The sequence below is a fragment of the Macadamia integrifolia genome, unplaced genomic scaffold, assembly GCF_013358625.1.
Source record: "Macadamia integrifolia cultivar HAES 741 unplaced genomic scaffold, SCU_Mint_v3 scaffold711, whole genome shotgun sequence".
Lineage (NCBI taxonomy): Eukaryota > Viridiplantae > Streptophyta > Magnoliopsida > Proteales > Proteaceae > Macadamia > Macadamia integrifolia.
Window position 1 is genome coordinate 115,621 of NW_024870520.1, and position 23,096 is coordinate 138,716.

Consider the following 23,096-nt stretch of genomic DNA (forward strand, 5'->3'; position numbering starts at 1 on the left):
GTAAAAATAAATTGATTTATTGAGGTGTAGAGAATGCATAGAATCAGAAAGCTCTTCCAATCATATAGTGGAATTGAATCATACCATTATACATGCCATCACAATGCCCTCCTTGCTAATGAGTCAACAACAATATTAATCTCCGTATAAATACAAATACATATATGTTAGTTTTTTCACTAGTCCTAAATTCCTTGTACTTTATTTTTCTTGCAAAACCTTAATTCCTTAAAACTTGCGATCTTCCTTATACCTTATGGTGACATATGATAGAAGGTCTAAACATATCTCAGCTGTTACTCTATTTGTTTGACATTGCAAGTTAACAATAGGACAGAATTAAGGCTCTCTTGATTTTTTTTTTTTTTTTTGCTAATGACGGGTATCCAGGGCTTGGACCTGACTAGTCCCGCATGCCTATACTAACCCCACAACCGCCTGTACCGGGTCATATCGGGGTTGAATGAGAACTATTCAACTTTCACTATAAGCAGTGAAAATCACTAAACATCCAGTGTGAATGGCTCAAGTTTTGCCTAGTGGGTTCTCTTGATTTACCATTTGTCAAGTTTGATATTATTTTTATCATATGACCCACCACATATGAGCTTGTATCTTTGATTTTCAATAGTTACTGTTGAATTCAGGTTTTGTTCAAATTTTCGGGAGATGTATATATATACACTCTTGTAGAGTGTAATCGAATTTTTCACACTATCACTTTATTGATTAGGAGATCCCCCTCTCGACATCTAAGTCATTCGAACCTATACTCTTGTGGAGTGTAATCGAATCTTTCGCACTATCATTTTATTGATTAGCGGATCCCCTCTTGGCATCTAAGTCATTCTAACCGTCAGTTGTTGCAACCCTTTCTCCCCATTGTCATTACACCCTCTCTTTTTCTTTCTCCCCTCCGTCTCTACTCAACCCACCAGGCACCACTGGTGGGAGATGCAGCATGAAGTAGGTCAGGTTTGGGAGGAGAGAACAGGGGCGATTGGAGAGGGGTTGCATGGAACAAAGAAGAGAGGTTTTGGTGGTTGGGTTCAGAGGGAGGAGAGCGGTGGCAAAGGATTGACATAAGGTAAGGGGGTGGCAGTGGTATGGAGTTGGGTAAAGGGCAAGGGAGAGAGACAGGTGGGGAGAGGGATGTGGAGAGGGGGAGACAACAGAGAGAGAGAGAGAGAGGATGAAAATTTAATCCTTCAGCCTTCCTTGATACTTTGCTAGGCTGCTAGCAAAATTCTTTAAATTGATTGGTTGAGCCGGTCCGGTTTGAACGGATCACCCCGGTCCCGCTTCGAAAGAGCACAGGAATAATAAGGATAGGGCGCCGATCGGCGGATCAATCCAAAGTAAACAAAGGTCTACTTGTCTTCCATGGCAACCAGCCAACTCTGCTTCTGTTCTTCCCTAATAACTGTACCCTTCTCGTCGTCTTCTTCAACTCCAAGGAGGCCTCAGGAGAGACAAACTGTGTTCTTCACTGGATTAACATCTAATAACAGTCTTCCCAAGCTTTCAAACCCATGTAGTAGGCGGAAGTGGGTGAGAGCTCAGGCTCAGGGTGGTGATCCCTTGGGAGATTTTGGTGCCAGAGACCCATTCCCCGCGGAGATAGCGAGTGGTTTTGCGGAGAGGGTATTAGGAAACGTCGATACGGAGCATAAAATCCTCATTCCTAGTATCTCTGCTTTATCTCTAGCCCAACAAGAATGCTGCCCTATTTCTCCTTTACAGCCTCCCATGTCGGAAGAAGATGCTCAGAAGCTATTGAGAAAGGTGAATTTCAAGTACCCATTTGCTTTCTGCTATTAGGATTTGGTAGCGGGGACGAGAATTTTAGAATTCAGATAAGCATTTGCGGATTTCGTCTTAGAAGCTGTTATAAGTTAAAAACAGGCTAATTTGAATTGCTCAATTTGGTTATTCATCTCAGGAGCTACTGAAAATGCTATAAATTCGTTGCCCATTTTGATTTTCATCTCCAAAATTATTTAACCCAAATTTCTATCCTAAGTGCTACTCTCTCCCAATCAGAATCTTGGAAATGTAAATGGAGAAGTAGACTTTCTTATATGCTCAGAGGCTAAGATAATTGGGATCGAGAAGCCAGAGATTTACCTGATACTTTCAACTGAAGAAGTATCAAATACACGTGAAAGCAACCCCTAACATATTCTAATGGAATATATGAATTAGAATGAAAAGAAAACAGGTTGCAGATTTCTTATTGATCAATGTTATATCGTGTGAAATTTCAAGAAAAAACATGCATAGTCAATTTATGACCAGTTTTCTGTCTATAGGATGTAACTATACAGTACTAAATATGTTCTTGTGGATGATAATTTTCTCAATATATTTTTTGTCTTTTTTATGAATGACACATTTTATTGGAGAAAATGATATAGTGGCACATTGTATTCAGGGGAATGAGATCCCCAACATAATCTCTCAACCTCACTTTCACTAGCCATATTCTCAATATTTTGCATTGTCTATATCAAGGTTGTTGGTACTTGAAAATGGCCTTAATTTCTAACATGATCATCTGGTCCTTAGCGCTTTTAATCATTACTAGCCTATTCACCATTAGATCAGATTCTTTTAATCATTAGTTCATGTCTAGTGGTTTACTTCTTCAAGAGATGCTCCATCAGGTGAAAGTGGATCCATTCCTTTCCAAGTCCCCTATGGGAGAACAAAGAACCACAGAAGTGGAAGCAAACCATCATTTCCAATTTTGTCTCAGAGTATATTAAGGAAACAAAATTACCATAGCAGCAAATACTTTATGAGCAGCAACTTCCAGTTTCCAAAATTTGTTTAAACAGGGGAAAAACAGCATATAAATCTTTTTTTTTTTGGGTAATGAACAGCATATAAATCTCGGAACTTAATCTCAATAGCTATTAGAAGCAGCAACTTCCAGTTCCAAAAAATTTGAATTTTTTCTCTTTTGCAACTAAATGAGCTTTAAATGTAAATAATTAAAGGCCCTCATTCGAATTTTCATGTTACACTACCGAAGGCTAAACCTTCAGCTTCCACTTGAATAGGTTTCTTTATATGGAAGGTTTCCAAGAGGTTGAAATTTCTATCTTCTTACACTTTTAACATTATATTCATTATCTCCCCACCCCCACCCCGACCCTTTTCTCTATAGGTAGTTGGTTGGAGACTAATAGAAGAGGAAAGGAGCCTTAAACTTCAGTGCCTATGGAAATTGCGAGATTTCAAATGTGGAGTTGAACTCATCAATAGGATTTATAAGGCTGTTGAAGCCACTGGGCATTATCCGAATCTTCACTTGGAACAGGCCAACCAAATTAGGGCAGAACTTCAGACTGCACTTATTGGTAGGCAAAGATATCAGAAAGCAGCCTAGATTTTTATTTACAACTTTTCATTTACTCTTTCCATGTTGGATCATTCATCATCTAAATTCTGAATTGCTGGATGGATTTGATAATGGTAGTTCAGGAACAAACCTAAAAAACTTCAATTGGGTATACTAATCATGGAAAAAAAAAAAAAAAACTTCAATATTGGATTGGCGTTAAGACCACCTTGCTGCTCAAAGCTCTTAATAAAGTTCCATTTAGGAAACTGGAGCCATGTGTGTCATCTTTTGTGTTTAGTTGCAAACTCCCATGTTAATCACCATGGGCACATTTCCAAGAATGAAGTGTTTATTGAACACTTTTGTGGAAGTGAAGGTGGGTTTACTTTGAATTTATGAATTCAGGTTGTGGAGATTAGTGTAGAAGTTCTAGTGTCTTTTGCAAAGTTCCAAATCATCCATGGTACATCAGCAACCCCTGGAATGGTGTGTTCCTAATATTGCTGCATGGATACCATATGCAGGTATAACTTTTACGTCAACATATTTTCAAGGCTTCTGATATGCATGCATTCTAAATATCAAACACCCTGAAGTTTGATGTGTCTGTCCAAGAACCAAATAATGTAAATTGAAGAATCCTTGCTCTACTAAGTACTTATGTATATCATATGATTTATGGTATCTCTATAAAAATTAATTCTTTTGAGCTCCTAATCACATTATTGTTACATAAAAAAATTGAGATTGAACATTTCTATAGATAAATTGGTTATGGCTGTCGGATTGCATGACTGTTGACATAGGACATCCCCTGGGCTGGATCCACCAGATGGTGGGCCTCTAGCCCTTTGCATGTGTATCCCATGTAATCCCTGACAGTAACTGGATGGCATCTTGAATTCTGCAAGGTCTCTTTCTGTACTTTATATGATACCTTATTAACTTTCATTCTTCATTTCTGAATTGCAGGTGGTCTGAGCATGAACGACTTCATTGTAGCTGCCAAGATTGATGAAATCAAAACATCAGACCTTGTTCCCAAGAAAAGGATTTGGGCATAGTTGTTGTAGTTTCTCTTCCCCCTCCCCCATGGGAATATTTAGACTCATGCTTCATGAAGCACAGAGATGTGATTGCACATTTTGTTCTTCCCTGCAACCAATAGTTGAATGTTCATATTTTCTACAATTAATTACAGGTGCATTGATAAGGATGCATGTGCAAAACAATTCATGTGGTTATGGAGTGCTTGATTCAGTGAATCCTGATACATAGGATGAATGGAATAGGAGGTTTGTATAAATAATGTAGTTTTGAGCTTTTTTTTTGTCCACTATTTTGACACTTTATGCAGGTTCGAGCATCACTACCTCCTCCTATAACTCAATATGGCATAAGTGTACAATCAGTCCCTGTTTCTCTGGAAATTCTTTTAGGGTGGTGGGGGCAGTGGCATTTAATGTTACAGAATCACTTGTAATATGAACTTGTGCTCTTTAAAGTTAAACACTTGATATAAGGACATAATTGACTGGGAGCATTAAAACTCTAATTTTCCTATGGAGTTTTGTTGGACTTGTTTCTTTCCATTCTTGTGCAAATCATGGAAAAAATAGTCCGTTGTTAGGATATGATTGGTCGGGCACTGAACTATGTATTTTCAATATAAGAAACTTGTGGAAGTGTAATCGCATGATTGAAATTCTCATCTTTTACTTTGTCTATTCTGACATTTGAGGGACCATTATTATCTCCTTTCTGGGTACAAATGTAGAGGATGCTGATTTGCGAACTTCATTAGTAACATTGAATTTTCAATCATTTTAGTAATTTTGTACCTCAGTTGGCATCAGGGAAAATGCTTTGACCGGGTTAAATTTTATGAGGATATTCTTTGGTTCAGACTTCAGGCTATGATATTTTTGTTGGATATATGAGTTATGCTTGCAAGATATACCCTCAGAAGGTATCATTGAATCATTTGATCAGAAATAGGGTGCAAAAATCTTACCAAACAGCTTCCGAAATAGAAATCACCCCTTGAAATCGAAATTATACCAAAGAGGGTCTTATGGACAACTCATTTTCTGTTCAAGATGGAGGTGCAATAGCTATGAGAAAGCATATATTACAGTAGATGTTTTCATATTAATCAAATGTCTTCTAGCTTCTGGAATTCTTTTTTTTTTTTTCTTAATTGTTCCATTTAGACATGGTGTCAAATCTCCATCCAAAGTACTAAATCTAGATATTTCTTGGTATCTTTCTTCCCTGCCCTCCCTTCCACCCTTCATTCATTCTTTTTTATACTTTATTTTTTCCCAGTTACTATTTACCAATAATATTAGTGGGGGAAAGTTTAAGATTTAATAAAACCTTCAAATAAGAAAGTATCCGAAGATATTCTGAAGTGTCTTCATTTTTCCCTCTAAAAATTATATATTTTAAAAGACAGCATTCACTAGGAATCTGTTGTTATAAAATCAATCTCCTACAGAAGTCTTTTGTATCCTGTTAATTGTCTGTATTGCGAGGCTTTGTGTTAAGTGAGCTTAATTAGACATATCGTGTAAAGATATAATGAACAATGAGAAGAAGAGCCAGAACCACCATAAATAAGAATGAATATTTAAATCTGCTGATGCCGTTGCCATGGGAAGTGATGCTAATGCCATTTTTTAGCTCAGTGCTTGATGTTATGGATTTTGGAACCATCTGTACAAATTGATTATCTATCAAATGAAGTATTTCTTAGACTTCTCAAAATTCATCAAAGCCCCTTGACTCTTTGATGGAGGTGAAAATGCTTCATTAGAACCATTGACTGCACTGCAGTTAGGAGAGGAATCTGAAATTGACAGACATTAGTGTGGAAGCTATGTTCCTTACCATCATTCTCTTAAGCATATATGCTGGAGATAGCTAGTCTATGTGATGTTTTGGCTTGTGGGAGGTATATAGATACTACAAGGATTCTTCACATCCAGGTATTTCTCATGCCGTCTTGGATATCCTAAGTTGACTGCATATAAGCAGATTCAATATGGATCCTATTCATGTGTCTAAGTCCCAGGTGAGCCTTTTTCACTTTGATGTGGAAAATTTTATGGTGTAAGAAAGGCATTGTTGCCTGTGAAAATGCATTTTGAATAGGACTGTAAGAGGCTCTATCTGAAAATGTTTGACATAGAATCATTGCATCCTAATTTCTGTTTACTACTTTAAGCATCCATGTTAAATCTCCATCCTCTATATACTGTTCCAGTCCAAATGCAATTTATTACTACTTGAATTCATTTTTCCACCTATGTACTAAGCATGGAGGTGATTCCTATTCTATGAAATAGGATCATACTTTATAGGATGGGCTAGGGGATTATATTACCATTCTCAGAATCTGGAGGAAGTTGGTAAGATATATCAATAAGACCCATAGAAGGTTACTAAATACTCTGAGGAAGCTGGCCACCCCTTGATGTTTATGATCCAGTTTGAGGAGGGTTACTGCTAACTGCTGTGTGTATTGTTTCCATTAAAGCTGTGCCTTCCTTATATTATTGTTTCCATCACTACTCCAATCCTAAAATCATTTAGGGTTTTGTATTTTACATAGATGACCACTCGATGCAGTTAAATCATCTAAATTGACTTATGTTATTGGAAATAAGTTTTTTGTTGGCTTATGTATGTGTTGGGCCTTTGATCCCATGAGTTTTCTTTGTAATGGGCCACTTTAATGGGCCTATAATATCGGTGGAGGCTAGGCATACGGGATTAGTTAGATAAAATGTTTAATTTCGTTATGTAATTGTTATTTAGTGTTTTAGTTTGGGTGGGTTTGGATTCTACAAGTTCAGTACTGTTCTGAGTCAGTTATTATTGTTTCAGTTTCCTAGTTAGTTTAGGTAAAGCGATTAGTTAAGGATTGAGTTAGGCATGTGTTTGACTCTATTTTTGAGTCTTCAAATTCAGTACTACATTAAGCACAACAGGATCAAAGTAAGAGGGGAGATCAGAACTAAAGTGAAAACTTGAATGGTTGTCTAAATGAGTGAGATGTAAATATGTTATGCAGTCAGATCAGTTAGTCATTAAACCTGTGTTGTGGTGTGGTGGTGGATGCTGTATGTGCATACAGAGTGGTGGATTCTGTTGAATGTGTGACAAGTTTGGATAAGAGTTGAATTACTGATGCAGGTTGAATGGGAGGAGTTCATGTGGGTAAAGTGGAGGAGAAGAGAGGTTTAATTGCGAGTCGGTTTGAGTGCAAACAGCTAAAAAAAGTCATGGAATGGACCCTATGGATATCATTTGAAACAATTAACTATTTGAGAGAAGAAATGGGGCCCAATGGTTATTAAGTACACTGTAGAACAACTTGGATTTGGAATTGGATAGAGGAAAAACTATAACAGTATACTGAATGGTAATGAAGAGGGAATGACCAAACCTCTTGTAGAGGATTCACTCACTTTAAGTTTGTACAGACAGCAGAAACTGAATGAAATTGGAAATTTCGAAGTTAAAACACATTCCATTCAAAATCCACATAAAGCTAATGATACATGTTAATATGTATTTTTCAACCTTGGCCTATTCTAGAATCTTTCAAAGCTGAACTTGTTGCCATGTATAAAAAGTAAAGTACGAATTTAAGGGGATGGAAAACACAACAAAACACTAGATTGGGTGTTAAAGACTAATTGGAATGTTTGATTAGTGGCTGCTTTGCTGGGAAGGGAGATTCTCAATGTTATTAAATTAGAAGCTCCAATAAGTAATAACTTTACTTTTTTTGTAGTTGGAAACTGCACAATTGGACTTAATGGAAGTGTAGTTTGTCTTCCAAGTATATGGAGAAAGAACTAATTTCTTTGAATACCATAACAAGGAGTATTAGATCCAGACTAAGTAGCTGCAATAAGTAAAATAATGTTTGTCTTACAGCTGAGTACCCAGCTGTAACCCTGTCAATAAGATCTGCAATTCAATTTTCAATGTAGGATTGAAGATCACCGATGATTATCATAAATAAAAAGCAGATGCAGGGTTGATGGAATGATTTCTGCTATTTTCACAGCAGAGGGAAATACTCTTATAGCATCAATACTTAAAATTTGAATGAATGAGACATGTATCTTCCATGTGTGTTGCTTCCTTTGCAAATGATGCTTGACTAAAAACTCCCCCCCCCCTCCCCCTGATGGACTGATTGACAATGGTTGGAAGACTGCTATGAAGTAATCCTGGACAGCATTTGAGAATCAACTGCTAGCAAGTAGCAAGTAGCAAGTCATGAATAATTATTTCCTTGCCAAGATCTTTCTATATGTTTTAATTTTGTTTGAAATTTAAGATACTGTTCTCATCAGGAATATATATTGCTGGATCTACTTTCAAATTTTCCTTTTCTAACAAATTCTTTATCCATGACAAGTAAAGGGGGAAAGGAAGAATGTAAATCAAGAAGAAAAAAACAATTCTGGTGGGTGAATTCTGTACTTGAAAATGACCCAAAAAGCTTACTAGTGAAAGGCAATTTATTTATTTATTAATTTTGGGGTTTCTCATTCAAATTTTAAATACTGGAATGTCCCAGGATGAGAAGGACGGCGCTGAGATGATTATTGATGGGCGGCAATAAATATCTCTGCTGTTGGTGTCTTCCTTGGTAAGTAGGTTTTGAATGCAAACCAACCAATTTTGCTTGAAGAGTTGCCATTGATTATAAATAAAGATTAGGGGTGGTGAGCATAATTAGGTGTTGATGCAGATATACATACTTTGCCAGTCTTTGATATGAGAAGTACATCTCTCTCTCTCTCTCTCTCTAACCACTACTTCTAGAAATTTGTTTTCAAAGAGTGGAATTAATTTTCTATTGTTATCTGTAGTTATCTGTAGTCTGCAACTTCATGAATAAATTAGAAGAGCCATGTATTATAAGGCACATAATAAGGGAAAGCTTTCAGTCTCATCAGCAAAGCATCCATTTGAATAATTCTAAAAAGCCCAAGCCACAAAACCCTTTTCCTTTCCCTTGTGATCTGCTTTATTTTGGTTGGACTCACCAGTCACCATGATGGATTCTGAACTCCCCATGTGATCAAACTTTGTCAAACCCATTACTGCTTAGAAGTTGAAGCTGGTGTACCATATACATCATTAATTTTGACAATTATTTTGCTGCTGCTTTCTCTCCTGTTCTGTTATTTGTCTTCTTTCATTTACTATGTACTCCTCCTATATTTAGGTGATATATTAGTTGTGAGGTTCAATCCTTGTCCTCATTATTGCATTATATGTATGGTCATAAGACTCATAACTGAACTTTTTCCATATACCTTCCCCTCTGGTTAGACTTGTTAAAGTTCCTATATTTTTCAAATTTACAAATCCATTCCTGCTTTTCAAAACTATACTCTAGATTCACCCTTCTATTTTTAAATCTCTTGTTTGCACTTTGCTACATCAAGGATTTTTTTTTTCTTCTAAATACCAGAACAAAATGGGTGACACTATACTTGGGTGGATACATGATAAAGTGAAAGATTTATTTATTTACTTATTTTGTAGAAGTGACAGATTTATATAAAAATAAAAAATTAAAAAACCTCAATAATTCAATTTGAGTATTTTGTACATCATACTTGCAAGGAAAAGGTTTATGACCCCACCCTTCACTTCAAATCATAAATAAAGGCAGGTCCACTATGTATGTATGTCTAGGTTGAATGTTCTAACTATATAATTTTCTTTTCTTCTTCAATCTAGTGTTTGGATACTGTTATTGCCATTAATAATACTTGTTGGTTGTGGATTTTAGTACTGATTTTGTATCTTTATATGGGCAGGTATGACATTGAAACTGATGGAAGGTAAGGTACAGGGCCCAGACCATGAACTTAGAAAAGAAACAAAATAAGGCTAGTGAAATAAAGCTGAAGGTACTGCAAAATACTCACATGCCATGTCAATGAGACTCATGATCCCATGTGGTGCTTTGGTGTATTTAGAGGAAAGAGATTCTACTTGTGTTCCAGAAGAGGTCTGAGAAAATGGAACCATATTTAAAAGTTGATAAATTATGCTTTGATGGAGCCATTAAGGGAAAAGAACAAAAATTAATGAAAAGTGAAAGTCACATGGGACCATTGTTTACAAACATCAATGTGTAAGAATGGGGTGTGGATGTTGGTACTCTCTTTTGTTTGTGCAAGGCTGTTTCTTTTCATTATATTGACTGTTGGGGTGTTAAAAAAACTAGTGGTCATGGGATCGAGTCAGGAAACAACCTCTATACTAAGCGGTGTTAAGGTTGTGTATATTATGACACTCCTCAGACCCCATAGTGTCGGGAGTCTCTTGCAATGAATATCGAAATGTACCTGTAGTATCCAATAAGAAGATATCCATATATTGAGGAGGGCCTCCTTTGAATGTCTACCGATTTCAACCAAGGGAAGTGTCCATACCTTATGATCAAGGGATAAAGTGTCAGGAGAAGAAAGAATGTAAGAGAATGCATCAAGTCACTGGTGTGTAATAGAATCTTTACATCCAACCGATGGGAGCATGGGAGCGGGAGGAATTATAGTTTCAATAGTGTTAGGGAGAAAGAAAATGTGAGATGATGCATTAGTGTGCAGACCATTTTCTGATATCTTCGTGGTTCCATTAACAAATGTAACCCATTCCCAACTTCTCAATTTCCATCACTCATCTTTGATACCAATCGTGTGGTTAAAAGTGATATGCCTCCTATTTCTTTTAATAGTAGTGCTTCTTCCATCATGAGAGCTGCGTCACGTGCAAGTATAGGATCTGCCAGTGATCTCATCCCAAGTCACCTTACAGTCACGTGAGGTTTCCCTGTGATAATGATGATGACCATACCCATGACCATGATGATGTTGATGGGATGGAATGTACCATAACTATCCATCATCAATTATGGGCCTCCACAGTCCACACCCATTATTCACACCCAACCAATGGAGCAACTAATTACACTCATGGATGTACATTGTACACTGCAAGAACCAATTCTTTAGATGGATCATATCATATGCCATCATGGTGATCATATCCAGACAGTTCAGAGGATCTTCTTTTTTAATGTCTTCCAAGAATTGGGCCTTGTCCTTTTCTTTTGTAGATCCTGTGGCCCATATTTAATGGCCGGTCCAGAACTATAGATGCTTTGCTAGTAGTGTTACTGGTGCTGCTACTGATTTGTTGTCATTAGAGGATTAGAGGGTGGAGTCTCATCATCCTTTTATGAGATTTTTTGGCAAAAATTGTTTGGGTGTGAGGGATTATTTTCAGTGTTTTGCTCAAACATGGAAATCTATACATTAGGATCACAAAAATGGGCCTTTTCCCTTTTTTCCTTCATTAGGATATGGAGAGGGTTCCCCAAAAAGGCAGTATGATCCCTAAATAAGAGCGTGAGAGACACTAATAAAAGCATCAACAATTAATGGTAGGATTTTTGCATTTCATGAGGGCTGGGACAGTCATTTTGCCTCCCCCTCCCCCTCCACACACTTCCTTTTAGGCTTCTTTTTACCATTAGGAGGATAATAGTAGTTTCTATAATGGACTTCTTGAACCGTGGAGGAGTAGTCTATCAAGTCTATACCGAAGTCGTACTAGATTGGACTGCAACCAAACTCTCCTGTTTGCCTCTAATTAAATTTTGGGAGTGAGGTTACATAATTGAGTTTGGTTAGAAAACGAACATATGGTCTGATCTGATCTGATCTATGCAAACCATGTCCATTTATCTAATAGTTGGAATTGTCACATCATTCTTCAAATGGAATGAACAAATTTTGCTATAACCTACCAATTTACCATTTTCTTCATTCTATCCAATTTGAAAACTATTTTATCCGTCGATCATTCTAGGGGTCGACGCCATAATCTGGCATTGACTAAACGACGAAGATGACAACACCAATAATAATGATATGATTCTTTTTCACCGGTACTAATTTTTTTGTTATTTAGAAAGTGATGTAGTAATTTCGACTGGATGGTGTGAAAGAAGATTAGTTACATGTCAAATTTTTGTATCAGATTCAATCACATTATCTTACCTACCATATATGTCTCTGCACCCTATCTGTAAACTTTGGATAGTATTGATCTTTTAAATGCTTTATTTTATCATTTAAGAAACTTCATTTATGTTGAAATTTGATGTGTGTAGAAGAATTTTGGATCGATTTGTCTACAAAATCTCAGCCTTAAATAATAAACAATGTAATAGAACTTGGGAAGAAACGCAACTTCAAGGATATAAAATTACACTAATTGCATCCGATGATTATATAAATTATTCATCTTAATTTCCACTTTACATCATGGTTAATCCATGTGCTATGGGATTTTGGATCTTTTGATAAAAGAAACTATGAACAGTTTCCCTAATACCTTTGGAGATTACCATGCATCTCCTTTCTTTTCAGTTTCTTAAACCCAAAGTAATCCAAAAAATGACCAAAACCTACTTCTCTTTAGTATTCTTTTTTGTATCAGTTGCCTCACCTCATATATTGAGTTTTTTGGACTCAAATACCATTAACATCCAAACATATCCTACACGATTTTAATTTGACTCAATCTTCAATTTTTTAATTTTATATGACCCTCCCCAAACCTTGTAGTGGAGAAAACCTCATGCACTAAATACATCATATTACATATATAGCATTGCTTCTGCATAGAGGAGGAACTTTTTTTTTTTTTGACTCCTTTTAATTGGAGAATACTAGGAACCTTCATCTTTGCTTATCTTGTTAATTAACTTCCAAATCATGATAGTTGGGTTATTAGTTCAGCTCGCATATAGGATTGTCCATCTTATGCTTTTGATCTTGAAGGGGATTTTTGCTGAGATTATTCTTTCCTTCCATGGTTGATTGACGCATTATTTTCAGCGTGTTCAAGTCCTTATTAAGATAAAATTAAGGAAAAATTATTGATAGGTTTGGAGCCATGCAACTAATTAAATTTGCTTATGAACAACACATGTGATTGGATATTTTATTTTCTATAGTAATCTCTTAATTGTAGTAGTAGATACTGATGGGTGGGGAAGAAAAATATTAGTTACTAATTTAAATTAAAATTAGGGTTGATGAGCACTCAAGCCTACTTCTCAAATGGATGGTGGTGTGTCACAAGTCACAAACCATTAGGTTAGAGACAGATTCCAACTTATCTACTGCCTATCAAGTGCACAGAATTATTTAGATTCCAGCTTAAGTTGTAGTCCTTCCTTTTCATGTCCTTATTTTGAGGGAGGACAACATTTCAACCATCTTTTTTTTTAAAGGCAAGGAACCAGGAAAATAGTGCCTTTCCCTTTCCAAATTAAAGATTTTGAGGCATGAGAGGAACTTAGAGTTTTCAATATCAATTGGATATGCTCAAATTGTCCCATTGAGGCCCTAACTATGGTTTAATGCATTGAAAAGTCAACATTTTGTCATTTTCTTTTGGTTAAACCAAAATAAAACTCTTAAAAAATAACCCAAAATAAAATATCATGATGTCAACACTACCATTTAGTCATTTCTTTTTTAATCATTAATAATATGCTGGTCAATTATTATTTTGAAACAATAGTTTTGATTTAAGTCAATTTTTTTATTTTTTATTTTTTAAAATATCTAGCTGATTAGAGTCAAAATTTTACACCCACGTATATTGTTGCCAATGTGAAATGGATTGTTCTATAGAATTTGAAGTGTTATATGATGTAATGGATAAGAATAAGAACTGAAATTTGTATGCTTTTGTTATAAATAGGTGCCATTTTGTCTATCTATCACCATCTTGAAAACTTTTTAGCCATTCAATTTTTTTTGGTAAAGTAACCATTCAAATTCAAGCTTTATCTCTTCGTGAAACATATGATTCATGGCATACTGATTAAGGAAAAATAAAAATAAAAAATAGTGTTGAATAATATACAAAAATGGAATTGGAAAATTTGTAGGCCAGAAATTAGGTTTGAGATTATTTTCTCATAGTATTTATTGACTTAGATGAGTTTCAAAATTTTTGGTAACTGATTTAATTTTTCAAACATCTCAAATCAATTGAATGCTTGAAGGTTTATATTAGTATGCTTGGAAGATTTGTAATTAGTTCCCGCATGTGCGAGGTCGGGCTACGTAGTTCTAGTCCCTGGTACCCCGCATATGTGAGAGCTTCGTGCATTAGGTACAGGGATGACTCAATTAAAATTATGATTTGAGTGAAACTGAATTATTAAGCAAAACTAACCCACCCAAAAACATTTTAGTGGAATCTTCTGATGAGTTCCCACTGCTAAAGGTTCCAAAATAGCATAATTCTTGAAGTTTTGGAGAGTCAATGTGTTTGGTATAATATATGGAAAATGGATCTATTTGTATTTTGTCAAGCTGTACTTCTTGGGCAGAACAAGTCTATTATTATTATTAGTTATAGTCATGTAATTAATAACAACATAAAATGAAAGATTCCAATCTAATGATATTCTAATATTTTAAAGAAATAACTATAAAAAAATATCTGATCAGCTAGAGATCTTGAGATATTTTTAAATGTGAGAGAAGCGGCACAGAGAGTAAGGAGATATATACCAATTAAGATGATAGAAAGACAAAGAAGTTGGATTGAATAATCAAGAAGTGTAGTATTAGGACAAGGCATATATAATGGTTGCAAGCAAAACAAGCATAGGCAATGAGGAATAATAATAGCCCACACCACATGTTTTAGCAGATCAAACAAACAGTAGCAGATGATGGAGAAAGATTGGGCTATTTTTGAGGTTTTAGGAGTTAGGAACGGAGGAGAGAGACCCAATGATCCTAGGAGAGATCTCTGATCTCTATAATAGAGAACCCCCTAGTATGATGACCCACCTACCCATGAGGCCATCAAGCTACAGCAGCAACAGCAGTGGATGCACATGCCCTGGAAGTGTGTGTGTGTGGAACAGTGGAAGTGGCAGCTGGAGCTGTATAAGAAGATGACCCAAATGCAAGTAGCCCCATTCATTACGGATTTTGCCTCCACACCACACATGAACCTAGGGGTGTCAATTCGTGGCCCGACCCGACTAAATAGACCGGGACCAACCGTTTATAGACCGGTCTGGCTCAGACCATTTATTAAACGTGCCCTGCTTGAGCCCAACCTGTTTATAAATAATCGGTCTCGGTTTTGCTACTTGGACTGTCGGGCGCCCGATCGAGACCGACCTATTATCCACTGACTTGGCCCGACCCTTTAATGATTATAGAATACCTATTTTACCCTCCAAATTAAAGAATAAAAACTAAAAAGTAAAGACATGTTCACATTTTAAATAATGGTTATATTTGGTATCATTTATTGATTTATTGTCATTTTTTTGGGTTTGCATGAGTGGGCCGGAATATAAGAGCACATTTTAAAGAGGGTCCATTTAAAAACCAGTTAAAGCCCGTTTAACATTAAACATGTCCGTAGCCCGGTTAAGGCCCGACTAAAGCCCGATTATAGCTAAAGGCCGACCGACCGAATATAAAGTGTACCATGCCCTCAATAACTAAGCCCGATTAGTTAAATGGGAGGACACGGTGTAGCCTTTGAAAGTCTTCAAGCCCGATTAAGCCCGACTGAAACTGGACCGACCCGACCGGTTGACACCCCTACATGAACCCATGCAGCGAGAGAAAGATACGAAAAAATGTGGTTGTGAGTGGTGATCTCCAATGGTCAACTCTCTCATTAATCAAATCTCTCTCAAATGATTCCAAGGACAATGAAGAGTAGAACTCATAACCCATTGTATTCTCAGTTGGACCGGGCGAATGGACCGAATTAATTTGGACAATACTGTCCATTCAGATCAGAAATTAGACCAAATATAGCAAACCCAAAAGGGAATATGTAATGAACACTTGGTGTACGAAGTCTTGTATTCCATTGTAATTTAATCCAGGGAATACTGATGTAGGCCCCCTAATAGAACTATGTTCCCGCTCGAATTTTTTATTTGACTTGTTTACTGAGGGAAATTTTGTACTTTCTAGTATTAGGGTTTTTTGCTATTTATTTGTAGTGAGGTTTACTTTCTCTGTAAGCAATTCTGAGAGGTGTGAGGATGAGCATTGTAACTCTATTCTCCATTGATAGTGAAGCAAGATTTTATCTCACCGAGGACGTAGGCAATCTTGCGTTTTTAGGGTTGCGTAAACCACCCCCATCCAAAAAAGAAGTTCCCAATTGTAATCATGTGAGTTAGTTCTTAATCATGATTATTTTAGTTGCTAAATTGATCAAAATTGTTGAATAATACAACCAAGAAGTTCAGCCAACCAGTTGGACAGCTCTAATTAGTTAAAGGCCATATCTAAAAATCTGTTTTTATGAGGTGGATTTATGCCTCAAACATCAGTTCAAAATCTGTCTTCAACCACTAACAACTAACCATTAATTTCTTGATCATATTCCTACCCATCCACACAAACATGGATAAGCCTTTCTAACATCTAAATTTGAAACTTCTCAATATGGCAATGGGTAGTAACCTCTTATTCTACCAAATAGTTATCAACCCAACTTCACCTGCCCCATGAAGCATGCAAGGGACATACGTGACGTATCAATTTCATATATAATGTATGGGAAGGTTCACCCCCTCTTGCCAGCATAGAGAGGAATCTGCATACCATATCAATATATGTGTCTTGTAAAAAAATCATCCACATGGGTTTCATATTTTTAAAAATTAGAAAATAAAATAATAAAAAATAATTGTGAAAGCTAAGAAAACTGCACACTCACAGTGTAGCATTCTTTTTCCTATAATGGAATTTGAGGTCAAGCCTCACAATGCAATGTGGGGCTCAGGAATTTTTAACTTAACAAACCACCCTAAAGTCTTATCAAGCCCTAATCAATGGCTAGTATTGTCCTCTCACTTTCCCTATTCAATTGGGAAGCTTTGAGATTTTAGATTGGATCCAATGTATAGGTAAATTTTATGACTTTACACTGATTAGTCAAAGATTAAGAGCAAAAGACAAATGATAATGAAAATTTTAAAAGAGTAGGTCATGTTGCCCTATTTGAAAGTTCAATTTAGGTCAGCAAGCTTTGAGTTTTAGCTACTGTGGTGCTATTACTAACAACCTAAATCACAAGGCTCCACCATGTACTTTAATCTTTCTCTATGTACCCTTGTGGCTCTCTCTCTCTGTCTTAAAGGTAAGAAACAATCAAAATTTTCTTTGATAAGTATATCCTGCAAGGTGCATTCAAGCATTTTAAATGTGCTCCCTATCTTTAATGAGGGAAAGAAACAACCAAAGATTGTTTTTTTATTAGGTATACCCTCCATAGTGCATTGGAATATATTAAATTCAGCCTCTATTCAGTTACTTACAGGTAAAGAATCTTGTGTTTGGCTTTGCTTTTTGGCTAAGCATAAACTTTACAGTTCCATTTGAAGATGAATTGCCTGATGGTCTCCTTTCATCTGCCTATTTTTGTTTAGAGAAATGACATTCTCATAGCTATTCTTGATATTCAAAAGAAAGAGATTTCATTTTGATGATTATGAAGCTTGTTTTGATGGATCAAAACTGAATCTTTGATTTGGGAAAAGAAAAAAAAAAAGTGGCACTACCATCTCCCTTTTTCTCAATTTAGTTAACCAACAAATTCTTTTCCTTTGAAAGGAAATAAAGAATATAATAGAAGAATATATAAAAATTAGATATCAAATATAGACACCTTCATAGAGCATTCTCCTGACGGATATTAGGAAGAGAAATGCTAAGGGGACCACCCTAACTGAATCTAGGTTATGGGTAGACCAATGCCAACTCTATGGCTTTAAAAGTGTTTGTGTCATTTAAATGTGGGGTGGTAAAGGGTCTAGCTATGAGGGTGGTCTCCTTAGCATGTATGTACACTAGAAACTAGTAAATAACCTTTACCCAAAAAAAAATGAAACTAGTTAAAGAGCTTGATTCTGTTTCCTCTACGTGTACACTTATAGAGGATTTTTATTCTTCTTATAGGTACCTATTTGTGGGGGAGGGAGAGGTGGAGGGAAGAGGCAATGGTTAAGAAATTCAAACTTGAGACCTCCTAGTGAGTGCGGGTTTAGCACACCACAACTTCACCAACAACTGCTAATTGTCATTTATATAGAGGTTAGATTGCCTTACACATATATGAAGATTATCTAAATTTGTTTATCAAACCATGACTTTATTTATATCATGCCTAACTAAGAAATTACGTCTTTGCATTTAGGAACGGAGAAAGTAGAGATTTAATGGCAAGGTTTTTTATTTTTAGGGTTAAAAGAAGTCACAAGCAATCAATGCTTCTTCTTCACACCTATTTTCTATTCATGACTGGTTAAGGAACTTAAGCTATTTATATGGAGAGTTTAATATGGAGAACAGTCCCTTTTTGAGTATAAACATTTAATTTTGAAATTCTTGGCTTTTGCAAAATCATTAAACATGCAAATAATATATGTGAAAGCACATAAACTCGGTACAAGCCGTAAACTCGGACGTTCTGAGTTCAACTCCCACTAGACACACATTGGGCCACTCACACGGGGGTGTTTAGTGCTCTTCACTGCTTTCAGTGAAAGTTGAATGATTTTCATTCAACCCCGGTATGACCCAGTCCATGCTATGGGCCCGTGAGACTAGTTAGGCCAAAGGCCTGGATACCCGTTGTTAGCAAAAAAAAAAAAGAGAAAAAAAGAAAAAAAAACACGTATCATAACATATTTTGAAAATTCACATTTTATCGCCAGCCACATTATTCGCCATTTTTTTTTTATAATTTAAAATAATTAATTCTCTAATTAAATGCATAGCCACCGTTGTTTTGAGCTATTAGTACATAAAAAAAGTTAAATTTCTAATTTGCTGGTTCTATGTCAATCTATAGGTCACCAAGAATGTCGATTTGATGACATACTCAATTAAGTCAAATCCCATTTTTGGCTCCATTTGTTTCAACATAAAATGCCAAAAAATAAACATAATGAAATGGTGGTAGGTAGCACCTATCTATGTTCTTGGTAAATTATTGATCTTGAACAAATTCCTGTAAAGATAGACCAAAGATCAAGTAGATCAGATTTCTCCCCCCTGCCTTTTATGTCTAGTGGTGTTAATAGATCAAAGTCAAATATATCATATGTATGCTTAATTTTATATCCAATTAATAGATTCAATATCTGATATATATTGCACTTAAATACCTATTTTAAACATAAGAAAATCTTGTCATTCCACATGCACTCGAAAAGATGCGTAACAATAATAATTCTTGAAATGGCATATGGTAATAACAACAACAACAACAACAAATAACTCGGCCTTATCCCAATTTAATGGCATTGGCTGCTTGAATCCATGCAAAATATAGATGGGTACAGAAAGTAAAATAAATGAAAGTACATGGGAGATGACAGTTTGGCTTAAAGATGGTAAATAACCTTTAATTTATTATTATTTTTTTTTTAACCCATGACATAAAAAACTTATGAGAATATGAGAAGGGCAACTGAAAAAAAAGTTAATTCTTCAAAATTCATCCCTTTGGCTACAACAAGATTCATCCTTTAAGTATTTATCTATTTATGCAAATAATAAAAAAATTATTATTTCATAAATCTCAGGGTATATTTTAAAAAAAATCAAATAAATAATAAATGATTTTTTATCAAAAATTTAAATAATAAAAAACAATTATTACATAAATACAATCAAAGTAGTATTATGCTATGATTATTGTATGAGTACCAGATATATCTAAATTTAAGATCAAAATAATTGAAATGTGATATGAGATCCAATTTGGCTAGTCATTTTTAAAAGAAAAACTAGCAGAAATCAACAAGGATGAGATTTTTGCATTCACCGGATGAGAGGACCACATCATTTCACCCCCTCTGTATTTGAATGTAGACACTACGTAGCCTGGCAAGAATTGTTTTCTCTTTAAAGTATAATGCACAGATCAAAAAATCAGAAGAAACCATTTGATCATGATGATTTTGTTCTACCAAAAAAGAAAAAAATGATGATTTTGAGCCAAGGCAATTCAATAGTTTAAGCCCTATCTATTGGGAGGTCTCCCAAACAAGAGACACATTCCAAGTCATAGTCACCCTAAATACTAAAACTATTGAAAACACAAAAATTCTATGACCGTGTTTCTCTTCATATCCAAGGTAAAGAAGGGAGTCTCTTCACTCACTTTAATAGTGGTTGGATTAGAGTATTTGAGCGCAGACAGTTTCATATTTCCTTTAAAAGATATGAGAAATTGTGACCCTCAGATTCTCCCTGGGTGAAGAAAAACTTTCTTCAACCTTCTAAAGCTAAAAGTTTTGGCAATCAAATATGGAAGAAATTTTACCCAATCAAAAGTTCAATCAATCATAAACCATCTTGAACCGGTTCAGTCCTGACTTATTTGGTAGATCTTTTGGTAAAAGACATGTGAACCGGGTCCAATGGTCGATCCTCCTGATTCGATGATTTAACCAATCTTAGGCTCCGTTTGGTATCGTTCTAAAAAAACGTTTCTGGAGTTTTTTCGTTCTATTGGAACGAAAAAACAGAATCTTCTGTTTGGTGCACTTATGGTCCGTTTCTGTTTTTTTGGAACAAAAAGTGAAAAAAAAAACTGAAAAAACGAGATTGGACGGAACTCCATTTTGGAGTTCCGTCTTCCCAGTTTCGTTTCATTTTACAAAAAAAAAAAAAAAAATTCCCGATAAAAATCTGAAATTTTGAAACACCATTTTTTTGTTTAAAAACTGCGTTTTGATACAGAAACTGAAATTTTCGTTTTTGACACGAAACGGTGTTTCTGAAACAAAAACGATACCAAACGGGCCCTTAGAGTTCAGTCCAGGATGACATGGCAAGGCCGGGGTTAGGGGTGTCAATCGGTCGGGCCGGTTCGGTTTCGATCGGGCTTAATCGGGCTTGAAGACTTTCAAAGGCTACACCGTGTCCGCCCATTTAACTAATCGGGCTTAGTTATTGAGGGCATGGTACAATTTATATTCGGTCGGTCGGTCGGTCTCGGGTTATAATCGGGCCACCTTAATCGGGCTTTAGTCGGGCCTTAACCGGGTTACGGACATGTTTAATGTTAAACGGGCTTTAACCGCTTTTTAAACGGGCCCTCTTTAAAATGTGCTATTATATTCCGGCCCACTTATGCAAGCCCAAAAAAATGACAATAAATCAATAAATGATACAAAATATAACCATTATTTAAAATGTGAACATGTCTTTACTTTTTAGTTTTTATTCTTTAATTTAGGGGGTAAAATAGGTATTCTACAATCATTAAAGGGTCGGGCCAAGTCGGTGCACAATAGGCCGGTCTCGGTCGGGCGTTATTCGGTCGGTCTCGGTCGGGCGCCCGACGGTTCAAGTAGAAAAACCGAGACCGACCATTTATAAACGGGCCGGGCTCAAGCCCGACACGTTTAATAAACGGTCCGGGCCGGGCCGGTCTTTAAACGGTCGGTCCCGATCGGTTTACCCGGTTCGGGCCACAAATTGACACCCCTAGCCGGGGTCATTGGTTTGAAGTTTGAACACATTTAATCAGGACTTCCTCATCTGTTCCACAGCTAGCTCTAGCTCTAGCTCTGTATGTCTTGGGTTGTGATCTAATACTAAATTCCCTAATACCTATCACCAAAGAAAAAGAAAAAAAAAACAAAAAATCCCTAATACCAAAGGCTTGACTTTTCCTTTCCAAAGTCTCAAGTGGAGTGACACTTGGCTCATGAAGAGAAAAGCACGATGCAGACATGTGGATACCTCTTCGAATGCCATAAAATCTCATCAAATATTAAATAAACGATATATCCTGTGCATAAGGTTGGATTTAGAGAGGGCATAATGTATGTAGTCTTATCTATATTTATAGAAAGACTATTTTGTGACTCAAATCCGTGACCTAACCAAAACATAACAAAATAAAGAAGAGATAGAGAGAGAGAGGGGTAATGAAGGCATTACAAATCTGAAGTTGTAGAATGAAAGAATTTATCTTAGAATATAATTTCAAAACCCAGAAAAAAAAAAAAAAAAAAAAAAAAAAAAAAAAGATGGCACCATCCAATGTACATTAAATGTTGGGAATTGAGATCTCCCAGAAAGAGATAAAAAAAAAAAAATTAAAATGGAGTTTGGAGTGAAGGAAAGAAGAGGAACCGAGATGAACCTCAATGTAGTTTTCCTTTCCTTTTTTTTTTTTTATTTAAATTACTTTTTCTTGGGGTTGGTTCTTAGGTATTTACTCTTTACTCTGTTTTGGATTGGGCCATAGGATTGGTCTGAGCCTCTGAGCCCATTGGGCTTTTCATGAGAGGAAAACTTCCACGCTTCCACTTCGGGGACAGTAACAAACAGGACAGCCTTCCACGGCGGCGTCACAGCCTGTACAGAGGCAGAGATGTCTACACGGCATCAGCACCACCGAAGCCGATCGTTTCCAACACGCTTTACACATCGGTCCATTAGAAACCACCACTCTGTCTGGATCAATATAAGCCGACTCGGCATCCTCCGCGTGACCACCACCCGATTCGGCGTCCTCCGCCCTATTCTCTGCTACTCCACCACCCATCATGGCCTGCTGTATCTGCACCTGTAACGACGCTGCCGTAGCCTCTTGTGCTCTC

At 36.2% G+C, this 23,096-nt stretch overlaps 1 protein-coding gene and 1 long non-coding RNA gene across 3 annotated transcripts; both read left to right on the forward strand.

The window, feature by feature from the left end:
* The first annotated feature begins 1,327 nt into the window (after nucleotides 1-1,327).
* LOC122069788 (probable pterin-4-alpha-carbinolamine dehydratase, chloroplastic) lies at nucleotides 1,328-4,655 on the forward strand. The gene is made up of 3 exons (XM_042633879.1): nucleotides 1,328-1,785; nucleotides 3,173-3,365; nucleotides 4,322-4,655. Exons 1-3 carry the CDS (start codon nucleotides 1,384-1,386, stop codon nucleotides 4,411-4,413), a joined length of 687 nt encoding a protein of 228 aa, XP_042489813.1. The 5' UTR covers nucleotides 1,328-1,383; the 3' UTR covers nucleotides 4,414-4,655.
* A 682-nt stretch (nucleotides 4,656-5,337) lies between these two features.
* On the forward strand, nucleotides 5,338-10,556 carry LOC122069789. 2 transcript variants are annotated; one of them, XR_006137537.1, is made up of 3 exons: nucleotides 5,338-8,837; nucleotides 8,952-9,023; nucleotides 10,207-10,556. It is a non-coding gene; the product is annotated as an uncharacterized LOC122069789 (long non-coding RNA). The 2 variants fall into 2 exon arrangements; XR_006137536.1 differs by having other exon boundaries at nucleotides 5,338-9,023.
* The last annotated feature ends 12,540 nt before the right edge of the window (nucleotides 10,557-23,096 follow it).

What these genes read in the sequence shown, in the direction of transcription:
- LOC122069788 (XM_042633879.1), top strand. Translation starts at nt 1,384, where the DNA reads ATGGCAACCAGCCAACTCTGCTTCTGTTCTTCCCTAATAACTGTACCC. An exon ending in CTCAGAAGCTATTGAGAAAG is followed by an intron (nt 1,786 to 3,172) that starts GTGAATTTCAAG and finishes TTTTCTCTATAG; the next exon opens with GTAGTTGGTTGGAGACTAAT. An exon ending in ACTTCAGACTGCACTTATTG is followed by an intron (nt 3,366 to 4,321) that starts GTAGGCAAAGAT and finishes TCTGAATTGCAG; the next exon opens with GTGGTCTGAGCATGAACGAC.